This window comes from Haliotis rufescens, unplaced genomic scaffold (assembly GCF_023055435.1).
Source record: "Haliotis rufescens isolate VD_foot unplaced genomic scaffold, xgHalRufe1.0.p SCAF_45, whole genome shotgun sequence".
NCBI classification, from domain to species: domain Eukaryota; kingdom Metazoa; phylum Mollusca; class Gastropoda; order Lepetellida; family Haliotidae; genus Haliotis; species Haliotis rufescens.
The window spans coordinates 2775556-2795095 of NW_025964168.1; the positions used below are offsets into that span (position 1 = coordinate 2775556).

The following is a 19540-nucleotide window of genomic DNA, read 5'->3' on the forward strand; positions in this document are numbered from 1 at the left end:
TCGTATTTGCTTCAAACAAAACGGTTGCGCCCAGTCAAGATGATCTGATCGATAATCAAGATCTATATTGTGATAAAACGAGTCTTACACCGTGAAGTGCATCAAATCACGTGAGCACCTTGATTAAAAACATGAAAAGATTTAGAAAATATCTGTTGACAAGATTGGTTGATGCGTATTCCTTCTTTTCGGATGTGTCGTACCTCGGATAACTCGAAATACGTACGTAGGTCCCTTCAACTTCGACACAATGTTGTTTGCCTGTAGTTGGGTTATGTGAGGTACATATGCTGTCATTCTAACCATGTCATCAATGTGTTACCAGGTAGTTGGGACCAGACTCAGAGAATAGGTCCACGTAGCAATGATTTTATTCACTTCATACACTTGAAGTTGTTTCAAGTACAATGTTCAGTGAGACCAATCATTTCTTTCATTTGACGAATTTTCTTGGTCAATATGCCAAGATTGAGGAGGAATAATAACTTCATAAAATTAATGTTTGAGATTCATTTTCTGAAAATACTCTTGGAATAAAAGTTATATAAATAAAACTAAAATGTTTTAATTGAGCATATTATTAATAAAAAATAACATTGTTGTTTATATTTTTTACAAAATATATATATATTTTTTTTCCCTATATATTGTAAAAAATATAAATAACAATATTATTTTTTATTAATAATATGCTCAATTATATAGGGTCCGTGAAGATCCGGGGTAGAATAGGTCTTCAGAAACCCATGCTTGCTGTAAATGGCAACTATGCTTGTCGTAAGAGGCGACTAATGGGATTGGGTGGTCAGACTCGCTGACTGCTGAGTGCAGCGTTAAACAACAAACAAACAAACAATATATAGGGCTGATTCATCTGTTGGTCCTGCCTTGTATTGTTTTCTTTTGTCCTTCCCCCTGGAAGTTACCAGGGCCCCTTTCCACAAAGCGATGATCAGAACCCTCAGGGTTGGTGTACATAGCTACCTAGCACCTGCTTGTCAAACAAGGTGCCTAGAATTGGACTGGCTGAACATCGTGTATGACCTTGTTGACCTTGCTGATCTTGTGTATCATTATCCTCGGACGGGGTGGATCGTTGCTCTTGCCCAGACTCCATTCTTACAGCTATTCATACATTCCTTGCAATATTGGATGATCATCAAATGACACAATAAAAGATGGTATTCTTAGGTTACGAAATTGATAGCTGTGGCAGCAAACTTGCTGTGCAGAAATAATTGTCTGCCTTCACTGCCATGATGAAATGGTTATGAGTTTAGATTCCTGAATTTCATTTTTTTAAAGTGGTACTAGTCTGAAGAAAATTGGCAATCGTTTCAAATTTGATTCCAGTTGTTCAAACTGGTTTATATGTGTCTGCTCAGTTTTTCATGGTGTCTTTCTCCAGTAAATCATGAAATTAATGAATCACCAAATTAATGTGAGTGTCAACGCCAACCCTAAAGTGCAACATTACAGGACCCCCAAAGATCCGGGGTAGAATGGGTCTTCGGCAACCCATGCTTGCCGTAAAAGGCGACTATGCTTGTCGTAAGAGGCGACTAACAGAAACGGGTGGTCAGACTCACTGACTTGGTTGATGCATGTCATCGATCCCAATTGCGTGGATCGATGCTCATGATATCAATCACTGGATTGTCTGGTCCAGACTTGATTATTTACAGACCGCCGTCATATAGCTGGTATATTGCTAAGTGCGGCGTTAAACCACAAACCAACCAACCAACCAACCAATATGACATTACTGGTTCAAATGCGAGTCGCCCAACCTGTGAACTCAGCTCACGATAACACCAAGAAGTTGACTTAGAATACCAGGATATGGGGTGATGGCACTTTGACTGAAAAATATGTTTTGCTTTCGTCACAAACTTCACTTGATCAACATGTGTAAACAAATTGACTTCACTGGACATGAAATTTTGTAAGAAGCACTCAGTTACATGTCTTTGTTTCTGATACGTGCAGTGAACTTGACATGAAAATAAATGCCAAATATACAGATACAAATGTATCACTTATGAATTTTATGCTCACGTTAATCTTGTGATTACTGTGTATAACAATTAACAGTTTCACACATATGACACTGATGTCAACATGAAGACATAGAAACCATTGTACTTGACTAAATTTAGAAGAAAAAAGTCCTGCTAATTAGGCACATTATTTTGTGCGACACATCTTTTTTCAGTCACATCATTTCCAAAATTGACATCAAGGAAACTGAGAGTTAGCTGTGACGTTCAGTGTCATTCAAAGTTTCTCATCTGTTCTTCAGGAGGTTTTTTATCCATCTTCTGAAAAGCGGGGGGTTATCTTGATTAGCATATGTGTATCCGTCCGTTTTCCGTTTCCTGAGTATAAACATTAAATATTTCTTGTTGAAACTTGATATACAGATCAGTCTGGTGGTGAGTTTGTGCATTTTAAAGATTTGGGATTTTTAATTTTATTAATTTATTTTTTTGCCATGACAACGAGGTTGATTTCTACTGAAAATGAGGGTAGTGCTCGTTTCAGGAGAGGAACTCCAAAGCTGTTAAATATGTATAGAGCAAACTTGCTATATTTATCAGTCTAGTGTTTAACTGGTGCTTTTTGATAATTTGGGAATTTAAAAAAATATTTTATTATGGTTTCATGAAGTTGGACTTACTGAATATGAGGGTAGTGCTCGTTTCCGGAGCAAAACTCCAAAAGCATTGAATATTTCCTGTCGAAAATTGCTTTACAGATCAGTCTAGTGGAGAACTGGTGCCTTTTGATGGTTTGGGATGTTGAAAAGCGCTGAACAGCATTAAGTTTTTCTTCACTCAACTGAACTTATCAAGTGGCAGTGAATCAAAAGTGGGGTATGAGTAGACAAACTCCATTTCTGAATTGCACCAGACCGGGGAGATATGTCATCACCTGATGACTCTTGTTGTATCTACAGGTTGTTCATGTTGACTGGGATACATGGGGACCCCGTTGTCAGGGTCGACCTATCACTACAGAGTTGTGTCACTTCGACAAATCCTTGGATCCCCGATTTCCCTGATCAGGACTTTTGGTTTGGCAGCTCCATACTCGAGGAGATAAACGTTTAGGACCTTTGGGGTTGAGTTTTTCTGACACATCAGCCTGATGTTCTGTGAGGTTGCTGAAACACTGTTCAGTGTGGGGTTAAATTACTCAGTCAGTTGACTAATGCTTCTGAATGGTTGAAGTAACATTTTGGTTTAAAGTTATTATGTGTTATCAATATCTTGTACACAGACAACAGAGACTCCCCCTACCATGCATGATTCTCAAAATTGTGCACTCGACTGAGATACAAGCCTGTTGTGATTCAGGGTCGGAATAGCTAGGTGAGTGCCTGGTAGCGACTGAGCCATAGAGATACAAGCCTGTGGTGATTCAGGGTTGGAATAGCTAGGTGCCTGGTAGTGTCTGAGACATAGAGATATAAGCCTGTGGTGATTCAGGGTCAGAATAGCTAGGTGTCTGGTAGTGTCTGAGCCATAGAGATACAAGCCTGTGGTGATTCAGGGTCGGAATAGCTAGGTGCCTGGTAGCGACTGAGCCATAGAGATATAAGCCTGTCGTGATTCAGGGTCGGAATAGCTAGGTGCCTGGTAGCGACTGAGCCATAGAGATACAAGCCTGTGGTGATTCAGGGTCGGAATAGCTAGGTGCCTGGTAGCGTCTGAGCCATAGAGATACAAGCCTGTGGTGATTCAGGGTCGGAATAGCTAGGTGCCTGGTAGCGACTGAGCCATAGAGATACATGCCTGTGGTGATTCAGGGTTGGAATAGCTAGGTGCCTGGTAGTGTCTGAGCCATAGAGATATAAGCCTGTCGTGATTCAGGGTCGGAATAGCTAAGTGCCTTGTAGCGACTGAGCCATAGAGATATAAGCCTGTGGTGATTCAGGGTCGGAATAGCTAGGTGCCTGGTAGCCGACTCAGCTGGGCATTGGGTAAGTTTGCTGATGTCACCATACTCAGACGTCATTGAGGCTTGTACTAGTCCGGACTGATGCCGATTTATAGTGCTAGCCCACTGAGATACCATGTACAGTTTAACATGAATACCCCACTCAGACGCAGTATACTGACTCCAAGCCGGCCTGTCCTTGTTTCATCCCATAATGCCAAGCACCAGTTAGGGTAACAATAAGTAACATTTTTAGATGCCTTTGGTATGATGTGGCCAGGGATTGAACCCCTGACCTTCCACTCTCCATGAAGATGCGGGGTAGAATAGGCCTTCAGCAACCCATGCTTGACGTAAAAGGCGACGATGCTTGTAAGAGGCGACAAATGGGATCGGGGGGTCAGGCTTGCTGACTTAGTTGATGCATGTCATCTATCCCAATTGCGTGGATCGATGCTCATGATGTCAATCACTGGATTGTCTGGACCAGACTCGATTATTTACAGATCGCCATCATATAGCTGGAATATTGCTGAATGCGGCGTTAAACAACAAACAAACAAACAAAAACTCTCCAGGCAAGCACTCTACCCACTAGACCACGAAGGTGATCTCATGAAACAGAAATAAATTTAGGCAAAGATTGCTTTAGCTTGTCAAAGGAGTGGGAATGATTTGTTTAAGAATGAAACTTAGCTTATAAGAGAACACACTTTAACAAAACTGTAAAGGCTAATGACCTGAGTTAGTTGTGTTTGTACATCTGGAAATCTTTCAAAACAAAACAAGAAGCATTTACTCCATATAAGGGGCGGTGAGGTAGCCTAGTGATTAAAGCATTTGCTCGTCAGGCCAAAGACTCTGGTTCGATTCCCCACATAGGTACAATGTGTGAAGCCCATTTCTTCTGTCCCGTGATATTGCTGGAATATTGCTAAAAGTGGCATAAACAACACTCACTCACTCACTCACTCACTCACTCACTCACTCACTCACACTTTAAGCATCAACTAGACCACGGATTCATTCTTCAGAAAGTTTGGAAGAAGCCATCATCTCATCTTCATACTGTTTCATACACACAGATGAGAAAAGAAATGAATGATAAATGAAAAAGAATCTGAACAAAATTTACCAACCAACAAAACTTTGATTCCTAAACTGAGACACAATATGTGAATGAAGGAAGCATTGAGTGTATCAACCACTGGTGGAACTGTGTTGAAGGATGGCAGAGATGCCGGGAGGTTTATGACCATTTTATGACAGTTTGGCGGCACAAGAGCGTCCCAGGAGAAGGATGTGTTCTATTAAGTATCAATATAGCCCCTGACTGCCACCTATCATGAAATACTATTATTTTTTCAATCAAGCTGGTCGGTCCATAATCTTGGAATCTGTAAGTCTCAAACTTGTTTCTGTTTTTGATGAATTCGCCTGTTATTGTGCAAGTAAATTCTTTTTTCCAAATATACATGTAAATAAGCATGTTTTGAAACTCTGATATATAACACTTTTAGGAAACAAAAACAGCTATACTGAAACACTTTCAAAATTAATTTTTTTGTAATACATGTATTTGGCAAAATGGCCCCCAAAATCAAATTATGTTGTTCTGTGTATTTAGGCATGAGGTAATCACACACATCAATGTCGTCGTACAGGTTCGACTTTTATTCGAGATGGATTTACAAGAGCATTAATTACTGACTTTATTACATACTTCAGTGTGAAAGACTGAGTGTTCTGAAGTTGAGAAAAGTGATATTTTCATTGCAGTGAACATAACACTTGATATTTCACTGCAGTGAACATAACACTTGATATTTCACTGCAGTGAACATAACACTTGATATTTCACTGCAGTGAACATGACACTTGATATTTCACTGCAGTGAACATAACACTTGATATTTCACTGCAGTGAACATAACACTTGATATTTCACTGCAGTGAACATAACACTTGATATTTCACTGCAGTGAACATAACACTTGATATTTCACTGCAGTGAACATAACACTTGATATTTCACTGCAGTGAACATAACACTTGATATTTCATTGCAGTGAACATGACACTTTGATGGAACTATTGTCGTTAAAGAGTTACCTCCCCTCAAATTGTGTCCCTTTATCGTGTCTCGCCCGTACACAAACTGTTGACTTCCTTTATGCGTTAGTTCCACATTGACAAGGCAAAATAATGACAGATGTGATTTATGAAGTTAATATTGCTTCTTGCTGTTTGTTATTCTCTTGAAAATGTTTTGTTATAAACTGTAAATTTCTTATTTAACTCGTCAATTGAGGCTGTTCGTTTTGCAAAGCACCATTTTTGTTACTTGACCAGCCTGTATTCTTTCGCTTCCAACAGCGGTTTCATAGTTTGAAAGAATATTTTTTATTACAGTTTATTTTGTATATAATTATATCTAAATGTATGATAGGGAATTTTCGTCACCCTAAATGTTTTTTGATACTTTTGGTTATATTTTTAAAGATTTTGTTAACACAAAACTACTTTCAAAGTCGCAAATACAAGGGGTGGTGAACTGTCCCTGTGTGTTAGGTAAGAAGAATTTATTTTTTAAGGTTTTACATTTGTAATAAAATAATTTAATTTTCCGGTAGACAACTACACAAAAGGTATATAATAAATAGGATATTCCATGTGTCTCGTGAAATATGTTTCTCTCATCTGGTGACGGGGGGAGGAGGAGATATTTTCACTCGCGTCAAAGCCACTCCTTTCCTCCGTTACTCGATGAGAGAAACATGATATTTCACTCAACACATGAAATATCCTCTATGGATATAATTTTAGTTTTCATGCATGTAATAATTCCATGGGGAATGTATATAATACATCGTTGGTCAAGGTCACTCTTTATGCAGTAGGGAGCAAGAGCTTGAGGGGTCCTAAAATGATTGAAGCCATGAACACACATGATCGCTTGAGGGGTCCTAAGATGATTGAAGCCGTGAACACACATGATCGCTTGAGGGGTCCTAAAATGATTGAAGCCGTGAACACACATGATCGATTGAGGGGTCCTAAAATGATTGAAGCCGTGAACACACATGATCGCTTGAGGGGTCCTAAGATGATTGAAGCCGTGAACACACATGATCGATTGATGGGGCCTAAAATGATTGAAGCCGTGAACACACATGATCGCTTGAGGGGTCCTAAAACGATTGAAGCCATGAACACACATGATCGCTTGAGGGGTCCTAAAATGATTGGATATTTGGTGACACCTATATAAGGTCATGCAATGTCATATGTAATAAAAAACGTAGCATTTTTCTTTACTACACCTGTCATATGTCATGGTTTTCTTGTAAAAGATGTGTGAGTGTGTGCATGATCGAGTGTTTATGTGTTTTTTGATTGGTTAATGCAGCACCCAGTATTTAATATTCTAACAGTATGAAGGTGGCCTCTAGATAATAAAATCTTGACCAGACAATCTGATAATTCATATCATAAGCAACGATTCACGCTGTTGGGATATGTTGACACGCCATGAACCAAGTTGCTGAGCCTGACTACCGGATCCATTTAGTCACCTTGTACGACTAGCACATTTTGCTGGGGACCAGTTCTGACCCAGAAACACCACAAGGCAAAGACTTTTTGTGGCATTTATGAAAGGCAGTGATGGTAGTGCTTAAATTAACAAAAATAAATATGATTTTTAACGAGTCACAGTATGGCATTCATGATATATGTATCCATTCTCTATCAACTAAATTCGTTTTAAGGCGTCAATAGCGGTAATCTGACCGTGGTTGCTGTTAATAACGGTGAGTTGTGCGATCTTCCGATCGCTTCACACACGATCTCACCGAAATTAATTAAATGGAATTTTGAATAAAATTAATAAAATAAGTTACAAACATAGTCCAGATATACAAAGAACGCTTTTTATAGCCAGACAGTGTAATTACATGACTAATTTGCATACTCCAGTATGGATTTGTTGACATGGTATTTCCGATGTTACATGCTAACGGTACAGTCTTTTAAATTTGCATAAGGGAAAAAATATCAAAACTCATTAATTTGTGTATAATGCACACACCCTTCTACACAGCTGTGTTTTTTGGAAAAAAAGTGTGCACTATACTCAAGAAAATATGTTAATGCAAGAACTTATTTAGTCATATGTACATATTTAATTCTGATCATAATCAGTACACAATATTATAAAAGGTCTGAAAGAAAAAAAGTGACCACTAGAAAATGTTTTTACGGAACAATTAAGCAATTTTTTATCATACGTTCAGATATGATTTTTATAAACCCCCAAAAAGCATGATCAGATTCCGTAAAAATAAAAAAATAAAACATCTTCATTTGTACAACAAAGCAGTCTAATAGAAAATGTCAGATGTAATACAAATGAGGGATTTGTGAGCTCTGTACAGAGACAAATACGTTGACACTTTTTTCCGATTGTGCCATTTCTTTTTCTCCTCTGTTTGGTCAAGCAGAAGAATAAAACACCAACCGATCTTTGAACCAATAGCCTGGGGAGTTATTACACATCGTGTATTAGCTTCTTAACTTCACTAGGGCAGCTGGAAGAACGAAGAGGTTGATGGAAACTGAATGAAAGTATTGAATGTCTCCCTACATCATATCTTGTAGTCCCTCTGGAAGCCAATCTGGCAATGCTTGCGTAATATAACGGACCTTATCCGAGCTTAGCATCACTGTGATTCCTCAAAATATTCGTCAAGCAGCTTACTATGTTTGTTTTATCAATAGCTAGTTTTAATCGTGAGGACATTTTTTCATCTGTGGAGATCGGAAAGTAATGACAGATCACTAAATAAATATTTGATTTCAATTTTACTCAGCTTGCGGTAAATGCGTAATTTTCTGTGTCACTGATGTGGCTATTTATCAAGTTTAGCCATCATTTCCTCACAGCTTGACATAATAATGCCTTGATTGACGATTTCATACGTTATTACGACGCTAACGCTGTAATTTTATTTCCACACGTCTCTGAGTGCTTGTCCACGGATGTTTTCTCAATGGGCATAGATTTCTTGCGGGTTTTCCAATATTTTTCTAGATGCCCTCTTACGACAAGATTGTGACAACTCTAATGAATTGTCACGTTGAATTCCACTGCTCTTGTGTTGCCAATATTGTTAGCTTAACTTGAATTAATTCTGTGTACAGGGTAACTATACTTGTGTCATCTCTTCAGATGTTTCCAGACAATAAATATTTTTCAACATTACTCTTTAAGTCAATTGTGTTTATGAGATTTTCTTTATAAGGGAGTCTAATATTTTCTTTTTTCTGATATTGGAAATTCTTCTAAACAATGATAGTGTGAATTATCTTTCATGCAGAATATATTCATGTAATTTGTTTGGTTTGAACCTGTTTTATTGACATAGTCAAAAGAACTAGATAACAGTGAATCACTTAGTGGGGCCACTTCTTTAATACAGGGGCAGTCGGGTAGCCTAGTGGTTAAAGCGTTTGCTCATCACCCCAAAGACCCGGGTTCAATTCCCGACATGTCACAATGTATGAAGCCCATTTCTGGTGTCCCCCGACGTGATATTGCTGGAATATTGCTAAAAGTGGCGTAAAACCATACTCACTCACTCACTCACTAATACATTTATACATATGGTTACTATGTACTATATGGTCATGTTCATCACATATGTTAAGATAGGCGAGGCTGTATCTGTACCAGACATTTTCAAATGTACATGTCGTTTGAAATTACACTGAAATTAAGAAAGTACAGATTGTTTTCTGGATTTCTATTTGCATTTTGTCTGTTGTTTACTGTTTCACGTTTGTATTTTATTTTGAATTGGGTAAAGGCTCGGGGCAATGAGAAGTCCCAGTAAATGTGATTCATTCGGAAACCATTGGGTTGTCTACAAAATTGTGTAATGTCTGTCAATCTTATATGTCATGCCTATCCTAATTACATAGAGTGAGTGAGTGAGTTGGGTTTAACAGTGCTTTGAACAGTATTCCAGTTATGTCGCAGTATGTCAACTTAATGTGGAAACAAAGCCCAAAGTGATACAAGTCTCGGGTGAAACCCACGAGCACAGGCATAGTGCTGACCAAGCTAGAAAAATAATCGGGACAAACTTGGATTCGAACACACAGTCATAGGTTTCTGGTGTACCCATGGGACACAACAACCTTAGATGACTGGGCCACCTGTGCCCCCTAATAACATAGAGAAAATGTCTTAGTTTCACACATGCCACCAGATAAAGTGTCTCAACCCTGACTTCACATTAGATCATGGAAAATAATACCTTTTTAATTATGATAAGAATGGTTGGGTAGCCTAGTGGTTCAAGCATAGACAGGTCATCCTGAAGGCCTGTGTTTGATTCTGCCCATTCTTGGTGTCCACCGCTGTAATATGGCTGGAAATATTGATAGATCAGGATTACACACAACCACTAGAAACTTTTAGCTGACCCCAACATTTTTTAAACAAAGAGTATGCACTTTTATCTTCTGGCCGAAGATATGTATTGCCACAATTTGAAACAAGTAGAGCTCTTAAATCTTTTTTCCCATCAAGTGTCTGTGTTTTCAATGATTGCCAAGTTCTGTAATATTTGAATTGTCTCTGTTTGTCATGTCATTTTTGGTATACAATATGTCATCACTTCATATGTACAAAGAATTCCCTTGTGGGTCATAAAGAATTGCCATTGCCATTGCCATTGCCATTGCCATTGCCATTGCCATTGCCATTGTCTTTATAGGTATGAGGAAAAAGATATGAATTATTTTAACAAAATCACTTTTTTGCAGTCAACACCGTTGAGTAGAAGTTGAAGGAACCTACGTAAATACTTCGCGTTATCCGAAGTTCGACACAAACAAAACTGATGAATAAAAAAGGAATACACAGGGAGGAAGCATTTACTTCAAGACAACCGTACATTCAACACATAAACCTTTGACATATCGGTGTTTGACTGTAAATAAATTTAGATCATCATATGGTAGACAAAAAAATGTACATCAGTACCAAATTTTAGCCACCTAATGTTCACATATTCAACGCAATTAGAAATGTGTGTCAGTGGCAATAAGGGTAATTTATCGACTTGTTCAGTGACATTGTGCACCAGAGCAATGGTGAATGGTTTCAGCCTTCGTAATCAGAAAACTTCTATAAGGTTTGTCACTTCCTTCCTGAATTTATTTGAAGAATTTGTTCTCAGAGCATCAATTAGGAGGGCTATGTTACCTGTAAACTGGATTTACAAAATTTAATTTGTCACATGAGGCATCAACACAAGGTTTAAAATTCTGATTTATGTTGAAAACATCATGACGTTCTTTTATCGTGGACATTTTCAATTCAAGGGCAATCTAACCTTGAGACGGACATTTCTTATAAATAAGTGGACTTGCCCAGGGGTAGAAGGTATGAAGGTTGACTGATAAGTTCTCAGCCTCACATAGAAGGAATTGCATGTACAGTAAACTACGGTTAGAATGAACTCAAAGGGACCTATAATTCTAATCCATTATAGTTTGTTTGTTTCTTTGTTGTTTAATGCCGCACTCAGCAATATTTCAGCTATATGACGGCGATCTGTAAATAATCGAGTCTGGACCAGACAATCGAGTGATTGACATCATGAGCATCGATCCATGCAATTGGGATCGATGACATGCATCAACCAAGTCAGCAAGCCTGACCACCCGATCCCATCAGTCACCTCTTACGACAAGCATAGTCACCTTTTACTGCAAGTATGGGTTGCTGAAGACTTATTCTACCCCGGCTCTTCACACGTATAATTCGTTATAACCGTAGTTCATTATAAACACATATACAGCAAATGGCTGGGACAAAAAAGCAGTTTCTTATATCTGCCAGTTCGTTATAAGTGTGTTTGTTATAAACATAGTTTACTGTTTTGAAATCTTTTGTTTTTGGCATTGCTTGATGTCATGGAGGTGTATCCACAAAAACTTGAGTCAAAATGTTTCACTGTGACATAGGCAGTTATAATAGCAAAAAGTATTATCTGCAATTGAAAATGCCTAGCAAATGGAACTTGAAAACAATCCACTCTTATTTTCCCGAATGTGTTCGTTTGTAGTAAGGTTGATGTTAAAGAGGGGCATCAATTAGCCATCTCACAAACAGCTTGTGTAGGCTGGTGAAACACTCTACAAATACAATGTTTACTACTCAATTGTTTACTCTTTGTTTTATGTGTTTATGTGTTGTGCTGTGTGTCGAAATATAACATGTTTGTTGTTTAACACCACGCTCAGCAATATACCAGCTTTGTGACATTGACCTCTAAATAATTAAGGCTGGTCCAGACAAGCCAGTGTTCAATGTTACTAGCAATGATCCACGCTGTCAGTGAAGGATGACATGCTGTCAACCAAGTCACTGAGCCCGACCACCGAATCCTTATGACCGGCGTAGGTAGCCGAGGCCCTGTTTTAACCTAGAAGCTCCACGGAGTGGAATGAGATGTGGGCCACATGTAACTCTAAGTTTTTCCAGCCTTTTGCTGTGAGTCAGTGACAAAATCTCGCCATTGAACTGTATGGAATTTGTCTTTGTAGGTGTCATCAATCCTGGCTAGTGAAGTTCTAATCAGCCAGTCTGGCAAATTCCTCTACAACAAGCTGGTGTCACTGGTACAGAGGCACTACAACCTTGGGTCTACCACCGTTACAGGCATCCCTATGAAGGTGAGTCTTGTAGGACCCTAATACAGAGGCACTACAGCCTTGGGTCTACCACCGCTACAGGCATCCCTATGAAGGTAAGTCTTGTAGGACCCTAATACAGAGGCACTACAGCCTTGTGTCTACCACCGCTACAGGCATCCCTATGAAGGTGAGTCTTGTAGGATCCTAATACAGAGGCACTACAGCCTTGGGTCTACCACCGTTACAGGCATCCCTATGAAGGTGAGTCTTGTAGGACCCTAATACAGAGGCACTACAACCTTGGGTCTACCACCGTTACAGGCATCCCTATGAAGGTAAGTCTTGTAGGACCCTAATACAGAGGCACTACAGCCTTGTGTCTACCACCGCTACAGGCATCCCTATGAAGGTGAGTCTTGTAGGATCCTAATACAGAGGCACTACAGCCTTGGGTCTACCACCGTTACAGGCATCCCTATGAAGGTGAGTCTTGTTGGACCCTAATACAGAGGCACTACAGCCTTGGGTCTACCACCGTTACAGGCATCCCTATGAAGGTGAGTCTTGTTGGACCCTAATACAGAGGCACTACAACCTTGGGTCTACCACCGCTACAGGCATCCCTATGAAGGTGAGTCTTGTAGGATCCTAATACAGAGGCACTACAGCCTTGGGTCTACCACCGTTACAGGCATCCCTATGAAGGTGAGTCTTGTTGGACCCTAATACAGAGGCACTACAACCTTGGGTCTACCACCGCTACAGGCATCCCTATGAAGGTGAGTCTTGTAGGACCCTAATACAGAGGCACTACAGCCTTGGGTCTACCACCGCTACAGGCATCCCTATGAAGGTGAGTCTTGTAGGACCCTAATACAGAGGCACTACAGCCTTGGGTCTACCACCGTTACAGGCATCCCTATGAAGGTGAGTCTTGTAGGACCCTAATACAGAGAAACTACAGCCTTGGGTCTACCACCGCTACAGGCATCCCTATGAAGGTGAGTCTTGTAGGACCCTAATACAGAGGCACTACAGCCTTGGGTCTACCACCGCTACAGGCATCCCTATGAAGGTGAGTCTTGTAGGACCCTAATACAGAGGCACTACAGCCTTGGGTCTACCACCGTTACAGGCATCCCTATGAAGGTGAGTCTTGTAGGACCCTAATACAGAGGCACTACAGCCTTGGGTCTACCACCGTTACAGGCATCCCTATGAAGGTGAGTCTTGTAGGACCCTAATACAGAGGCACTACAGCCTTGGGTCTACCACCGCTACAGGCATCCCTATGAAGGTGAGTCTTGTAGGACCCTAATACAGAGGCACTACAGCCTTGGGTCTACCACCGTTACAGGCATCCCTATGAAGGTGAGTCTTGTAGGACCCTAATACAGAGGCACTACAGCCTTGGGTCTACCACCGCTACAGGCATCCCTATGAAGGTGAGTCTTGTAGGACCCTAATACAGAGGCACTACAGCCTTGGGTCTACCACCGTTACAGGCATCCCTATGAAGGTGAGTCTTGTAGGACCCTAATACAGAGGCACTACAGCCTTGGGTCTACCACCGCTACAGGCATCCCTATGAAGGTGAGTCTTGTAGGACCCTAATACAGAGGCACTACAGCCTTGGGTCTACCACCGTTACAGGCATCCCTATGAAGGTGAGTCTTGTAGGACCCTAATACAGAGGCACTACAGCCTTGGGTCTACCACCGCTACAGGCATCCCTATGAAGGTGAGTCTTGTAGGACCCTAATACAGAGGCACTACAGCCTTGGGTCTACCACCGTTACAGGCATCCCTATGAAGGTGAGTCTTGTAGGACCCTAATACAGAGGCACTACAACCTTGGGTCTACCACCGTTACAGGCATCCCTATGAAGGTGAGTCTTGTAGGATCCTAATACAGAGGCACTACAGCCTTGGGTCTACCACCGTTACAGGCATCCCTATGAAGGTGAGTCTTGTAGGACCCTAATACAGAGGCACTACAGCCTTGGGTCTACCACCGCTACAGGCATCCCTATGAAGGTGAGTCTTGTAGGACCCTAATACAGAGGCACTACAGCCTTGGGTCTACCACCGTTACAGGCATCCCTATGAAGGTGAGTCTTGTAGGACCCTAATACAGAGGCACTACAGCCTTGGGTCTACCACCGCTACAGGCATCCCTATGAAGGTGAGTCTTGTAGGACCATAATTCAGAGGCACTACAGCCTTGGGTCTACCACCGTTACAGGCATCCCTATGAAGGTGAGTCTTGTAGGACCCTAATACAGAGGCACTACAGCCTTGGGTCTACCACCGCTACAGGCATCCCTATGAAGGTGAGTCTTGTAGGACCCTAATACAGAGGCACTACAGCCTTGGGTCTACCACCGTTACAGGCATCCCTATGAAGGTGAGTCTTGTAGGACCCTAATACAGAGGAACTACAGCCTTGAAGGTGTCTTGTAGGACCCTAATACAAAGGCACTACAGCCTTGAAGGTGTCTTGTAGGACCCTAATACAGAGGCACTACAGCCTTGAAGGTGTCTTGTGTAGAACCTTAATACAGAGGCTCTACAGCCTTGAAGGTGTCTTGTAGAACCCTAGTACAGAGGTACTACAGCCTTGGGTCTACCACCGCTACAGGCATCCCTATGAAGGTGAGTCTTGTAGGACCCTAATACAGAGGCACTACAGCCTTGGGTCTACCACCGTTACAGGCATCCATATGAAGGTGAGTCTTGTAGGACCCTAATACAGAGGCACTACAGCCTTGGGTCTACCACCGCTACAGGCATCCCTATGAAGGTGAGTCTTGTAGGACCCTAATACAGAGGCACTACAGCCTTGGGTCTACCACCGTTACAGGCATCCCTATGAAGGTGAGTCTTGTAGGACCCTAATACAGAGGCACTACAGCCTTGGGTCTACCACCGTTACAGGCATCCCTATGAAGGTGAGTCTTGTAGGACCCTAATACAGAGGCACTACAGCCTTGGGTCTACCACCGCTACAGGCATCCCTATGAAGGTGAGTCTTGTAGGACCCTAATACAGAGGCACTACAGCCTTGGGTCTACCACCGTTACAGGCATCCCTATGAAGGTGAGTCTTGTAGGACCCTAATACAGAGGCACTACAGCCTTGGGTCTACCACCGTTACAGGCATCCCTATGAAGGTGAGTCTTGTAGGACCCTAATACAGAGGCACTACAGCCTTGGGTCTACCACCGTTACAGGCATCCCTATGAAGGTGAGTCTTGTAGGACCCTAATACAGAGGCACTTCAGCCTTGGGTCTACCACCGTTACAGGCATCCCTATGAAGGTGAGTCTTGTAGGACCCTAATACAGAGGCACTACAACCTTGGGTCTACCACCGTTACAGGCATCCCTATGAAGGTGAGTCTTGTAGGATCCTAATACAGAGGCACTACAGCCTTGGGTCTACCACCGTTACAGGCATCCCTATGAAGGTGAGTCTTGTAGGACCCTAATACAGAGGCACTACAACCTTGGGTCTACCACCGTTACAGGCATCCCTATGAAGGTGAGTCTTGTAGGACCCTAATACAGAGGCACTACAACCTTGGGTCTACCACCGTTACAGGCATCCCTATGAAGGTGAGTCTTGTAGGATCCTAATACAGAGGCACTACAGCCTTGGGTCTACCACCGTTACAGGCATCCCTATGAAGGTGAGTCTTGTAGGACCCTAATACAGAGGCACTACAGCCTTGAAGGTGTCTTGTAGGACCCTAATACAGAGGCACTATAGCCTTGAAGGTGTCTTGTAGGACCCTAATACAGAAGCACTACAGCCTTGAAGGTGTCTTGTAGGACCCTAATACAGAGGCACTACAGCCTTGAAGGTGTCTTGTAGGACCCTAATACAGAGGCACTACAACCTTGAAGGTGTCTTGTAGGACCCTAATACAGAAGCACTACAGCCTTGAAGGTGTCTTGTAGGACCCTAATACAGAGGCACTACATACTTGGGTCTTCCACCATTGAAGTCATGTCTTCACCTACCCTTTGCCAGCTGTGTGCCATGAGACATTATCAAACTTAAACCCTATTTACATGATTTTCTTCAGCCTAATGAAAACAGTGGAATTCAGTGTCCCGAAAGCCTCGCTTCAAACACCCATAGGCAATATATGTAAAAAGCCTAAAGTCCCATCAAATCAAATTAGTTGTCACTCGATGAGACAGCCAGAAAAGAAAGAAATGTTTTTTTTTCTCTTTGCTTCAGGAATTATCTTTTCTAGACATGTAAAACTAACTTATCAATAAACACTGTCTCTATATGTCATTAACGTTTGCCTGAAATACCATCGCAGCCAGAGAGGGGGCATCTTCCGTTAAGAGTATATCACATCTGGTTTGGTGTCTTTAAGTTGGTAACGAAGACATTTACTGGTAACAGCAGTATCACACGGGGGAAGAAGACCGTGGGATCACCGTGTACTGACAGTAGTCGGTACTGATTACTGGCAAAACACTGGGCGATTACATTGTGTTTTTGATTACTTGGGGAAAATGGTCACTGACCTGTTGAAATACTGCACATGTCGTTGTTGATTTAGTCATTTTGTGGTGATTTTTCTTATAGATTATGAGTATTGATTGATTCTTGTCCTGCTACTGCTTCTGATGCAGGTTTATCATGTCATGACTCGCCACCATTGATTCAGGGGACTGGGGATGATGGCAGGGAAGTCACATTAAAGGGGTTCTTTGAATTGACTGCATTTGTGTTTTCTATGTAAGAAATCTTCTTTCAATAGGAATTCAACTCTGTTGTATTTTATGGGTGCAAATTCCTAAGATTTGTTTAATATTTTTATTTGGGAGATTAACCTTTTGTGTTTTCAATTTAAAGGTTTCAAAAGTAGATTATATTTATATTTTTATTTAGATCATATTTATTGAATCGAATTTCTTATTCAATCATTGTTGGTAGGCATTTTGAAAACATATTTACAACTACGGTCCACGTTCTAAATGCCTGAAATATATGTGGGTAGAGCATAATGATTTAAAGGGCAAGTTCACACGGAAATTAACCTATTTTTCTTGTACTTTTTCCACATTAAAAGTGTTAACCTAGAAGTGTCATAGACAAAAATATAAAAATATCACAATTAATTAACATATTTTTCGCATTAAAACGATTTATATTTTTCACATTTACCAAGTGTTCTATTTCCACAACAAAAACACCATGGCTTATGCCCCTTGCAATATGACGTCATTGGTGCCAATTGATAAACATTATGACGTCATCATGCTTTGTTAGAGCCGCTTCACGTGGTGTAGGTCTAGATGTGTGATTCTAGCGTCTCAGATGCCAGCCAGCATAGTGTTATGCTGAGTCACCACTGCGCCGGAGTGTGTCGTAGGCCATGTTGTTTTACCGCAAACTGGTACTTGATATCTTTTGCGTTGAGAATAGACAGGGACCCAGTTGAATTGGCACCAATTACGTCATAATCTAAGGGGGATAACTCAGGCCTGTTTAGCTCGAAAAACGAGGGCCTCATAACGGCATATCATTTTCACACTATTGTGAGCTTCCTACTTTCACTGTGAAAAAAATGAGTGTATATTTTCAAACACAGATACTAATTAATTCTAAAATTGCGTTTTGTTTAGAAAAAGAAAGAAAGTGATTTTTGCGTGTACACTTCCCCTTTAACAAACTAAAACGTTTGAGCATATACAGGGCTATACTTTGTTCAACAGCTAGTATCAGTGTTTCCCACTCAAAACACTGAGCTCAACAAATGCAGTTACACTTAATATATTCGTAGCCCCAAAGAGTTGTGTTTAATGTTGTCATAGAGGAAAGAACGTACATTCTCAATACTCTGGCGATGCAGATCTGAATGCAACATCTAATCACAATGAAATTTCACATCATGCATGAACAGGACGTGATGCACATGCACATGGAGAAAACAAAGTGTGTGCGCCTATAGGGGAACTCACAATCACTAATGCAATTGAGCTGAGCATAGGCTTAAGAATGCCTTCCAGCAATATCACGGCGGGGGACACCAGAAATGGGCTTCACACATTGTACCCATGTCGGAAATAGAACCCGGGTCTTCGGCGTGACAAGTGAACGCTTTAACCACTAGGCTACCCAACCGCACCTGACACATTTGAATCCAGATACAAATGTAATAAGGTTCGTTGGAAAATGTTATTACTTTTAATTCTAAATTATCTCCAATACACACTTCATCAGGGGGCACGGATGGCCCATTCATCTCTGGCGCTGTGCAGAGTTGCATCCCCAAATCCTATGGTTGTGGGTTCAAATCCCAGTTTGCCCTGATTATGTTTCTAGATTTGTGAGCACCATACTCATGCTCATGGGTTTCACCAAAGTGGTAAACATCTGAGACCTGCGGGCTTTCCTCTCACATCAAGCTGACACGCCATGATACAACTGGAATACTGTTCAAAGTGGCATTAAACCCAACTCACTGACAGTTCATCAAGTTTCTTTACACATTCTAATGGTTGAAATCCCAAACTGAAACAATGAGGTAAGGGCTCTCTCAATTTACCTTTTAACCTTCCACCAGATAAATAATATATGGACTGCAAACTCAACAGGCCTATATGTGTGTCAGTGACACACCATTACCCAGTTGCATCACTTTGGTGGTGTGTTCTTGTAATGAATTGTTCATTTGAAAACATTTCGAGAAGCGATGAGAACTTCTCAACGTGCAAACACCAGTGAATAATTGACATGTGCATTTTTGTACACTGAATAACCTGGCTCAAAGAAATATTTTTTGTCACACAGTCTCTCAGCTTTTCTGTTCATGAGGAGAAATATTCAATAAATGTTTTTTATAGACCTTAAAAACTTGCTG

At 41.0% G+C, this 19540-nt stretch overlaps 1 protein-coding gene across 4 annotated transcripts in view; it reads left to right on the forward strand.

The window, feature by feature from the left end:
• Nucleotides 1-19540, forward strand: part of LOC124145877 (integrator complex subunit 13-like) — a 414821-nt gene that overhangs the window by 361504 nt on the left and 33777 nt on the right. For all 4 annotated transcript variants that reach the window (XM_046515831.2, XM_048383132.1, XM_046515832.2 and 1 more), the window contains one exon: nucleotides 12562-12690. In XM_046515831.2, the coding sequence (XP_046371787.2) occupies nucleotides 12562-12690 (129 nt within the window). The remainder of the gene's footprint in view (nucleotides 1-12561; nucleotides 12691-19540) is intronic.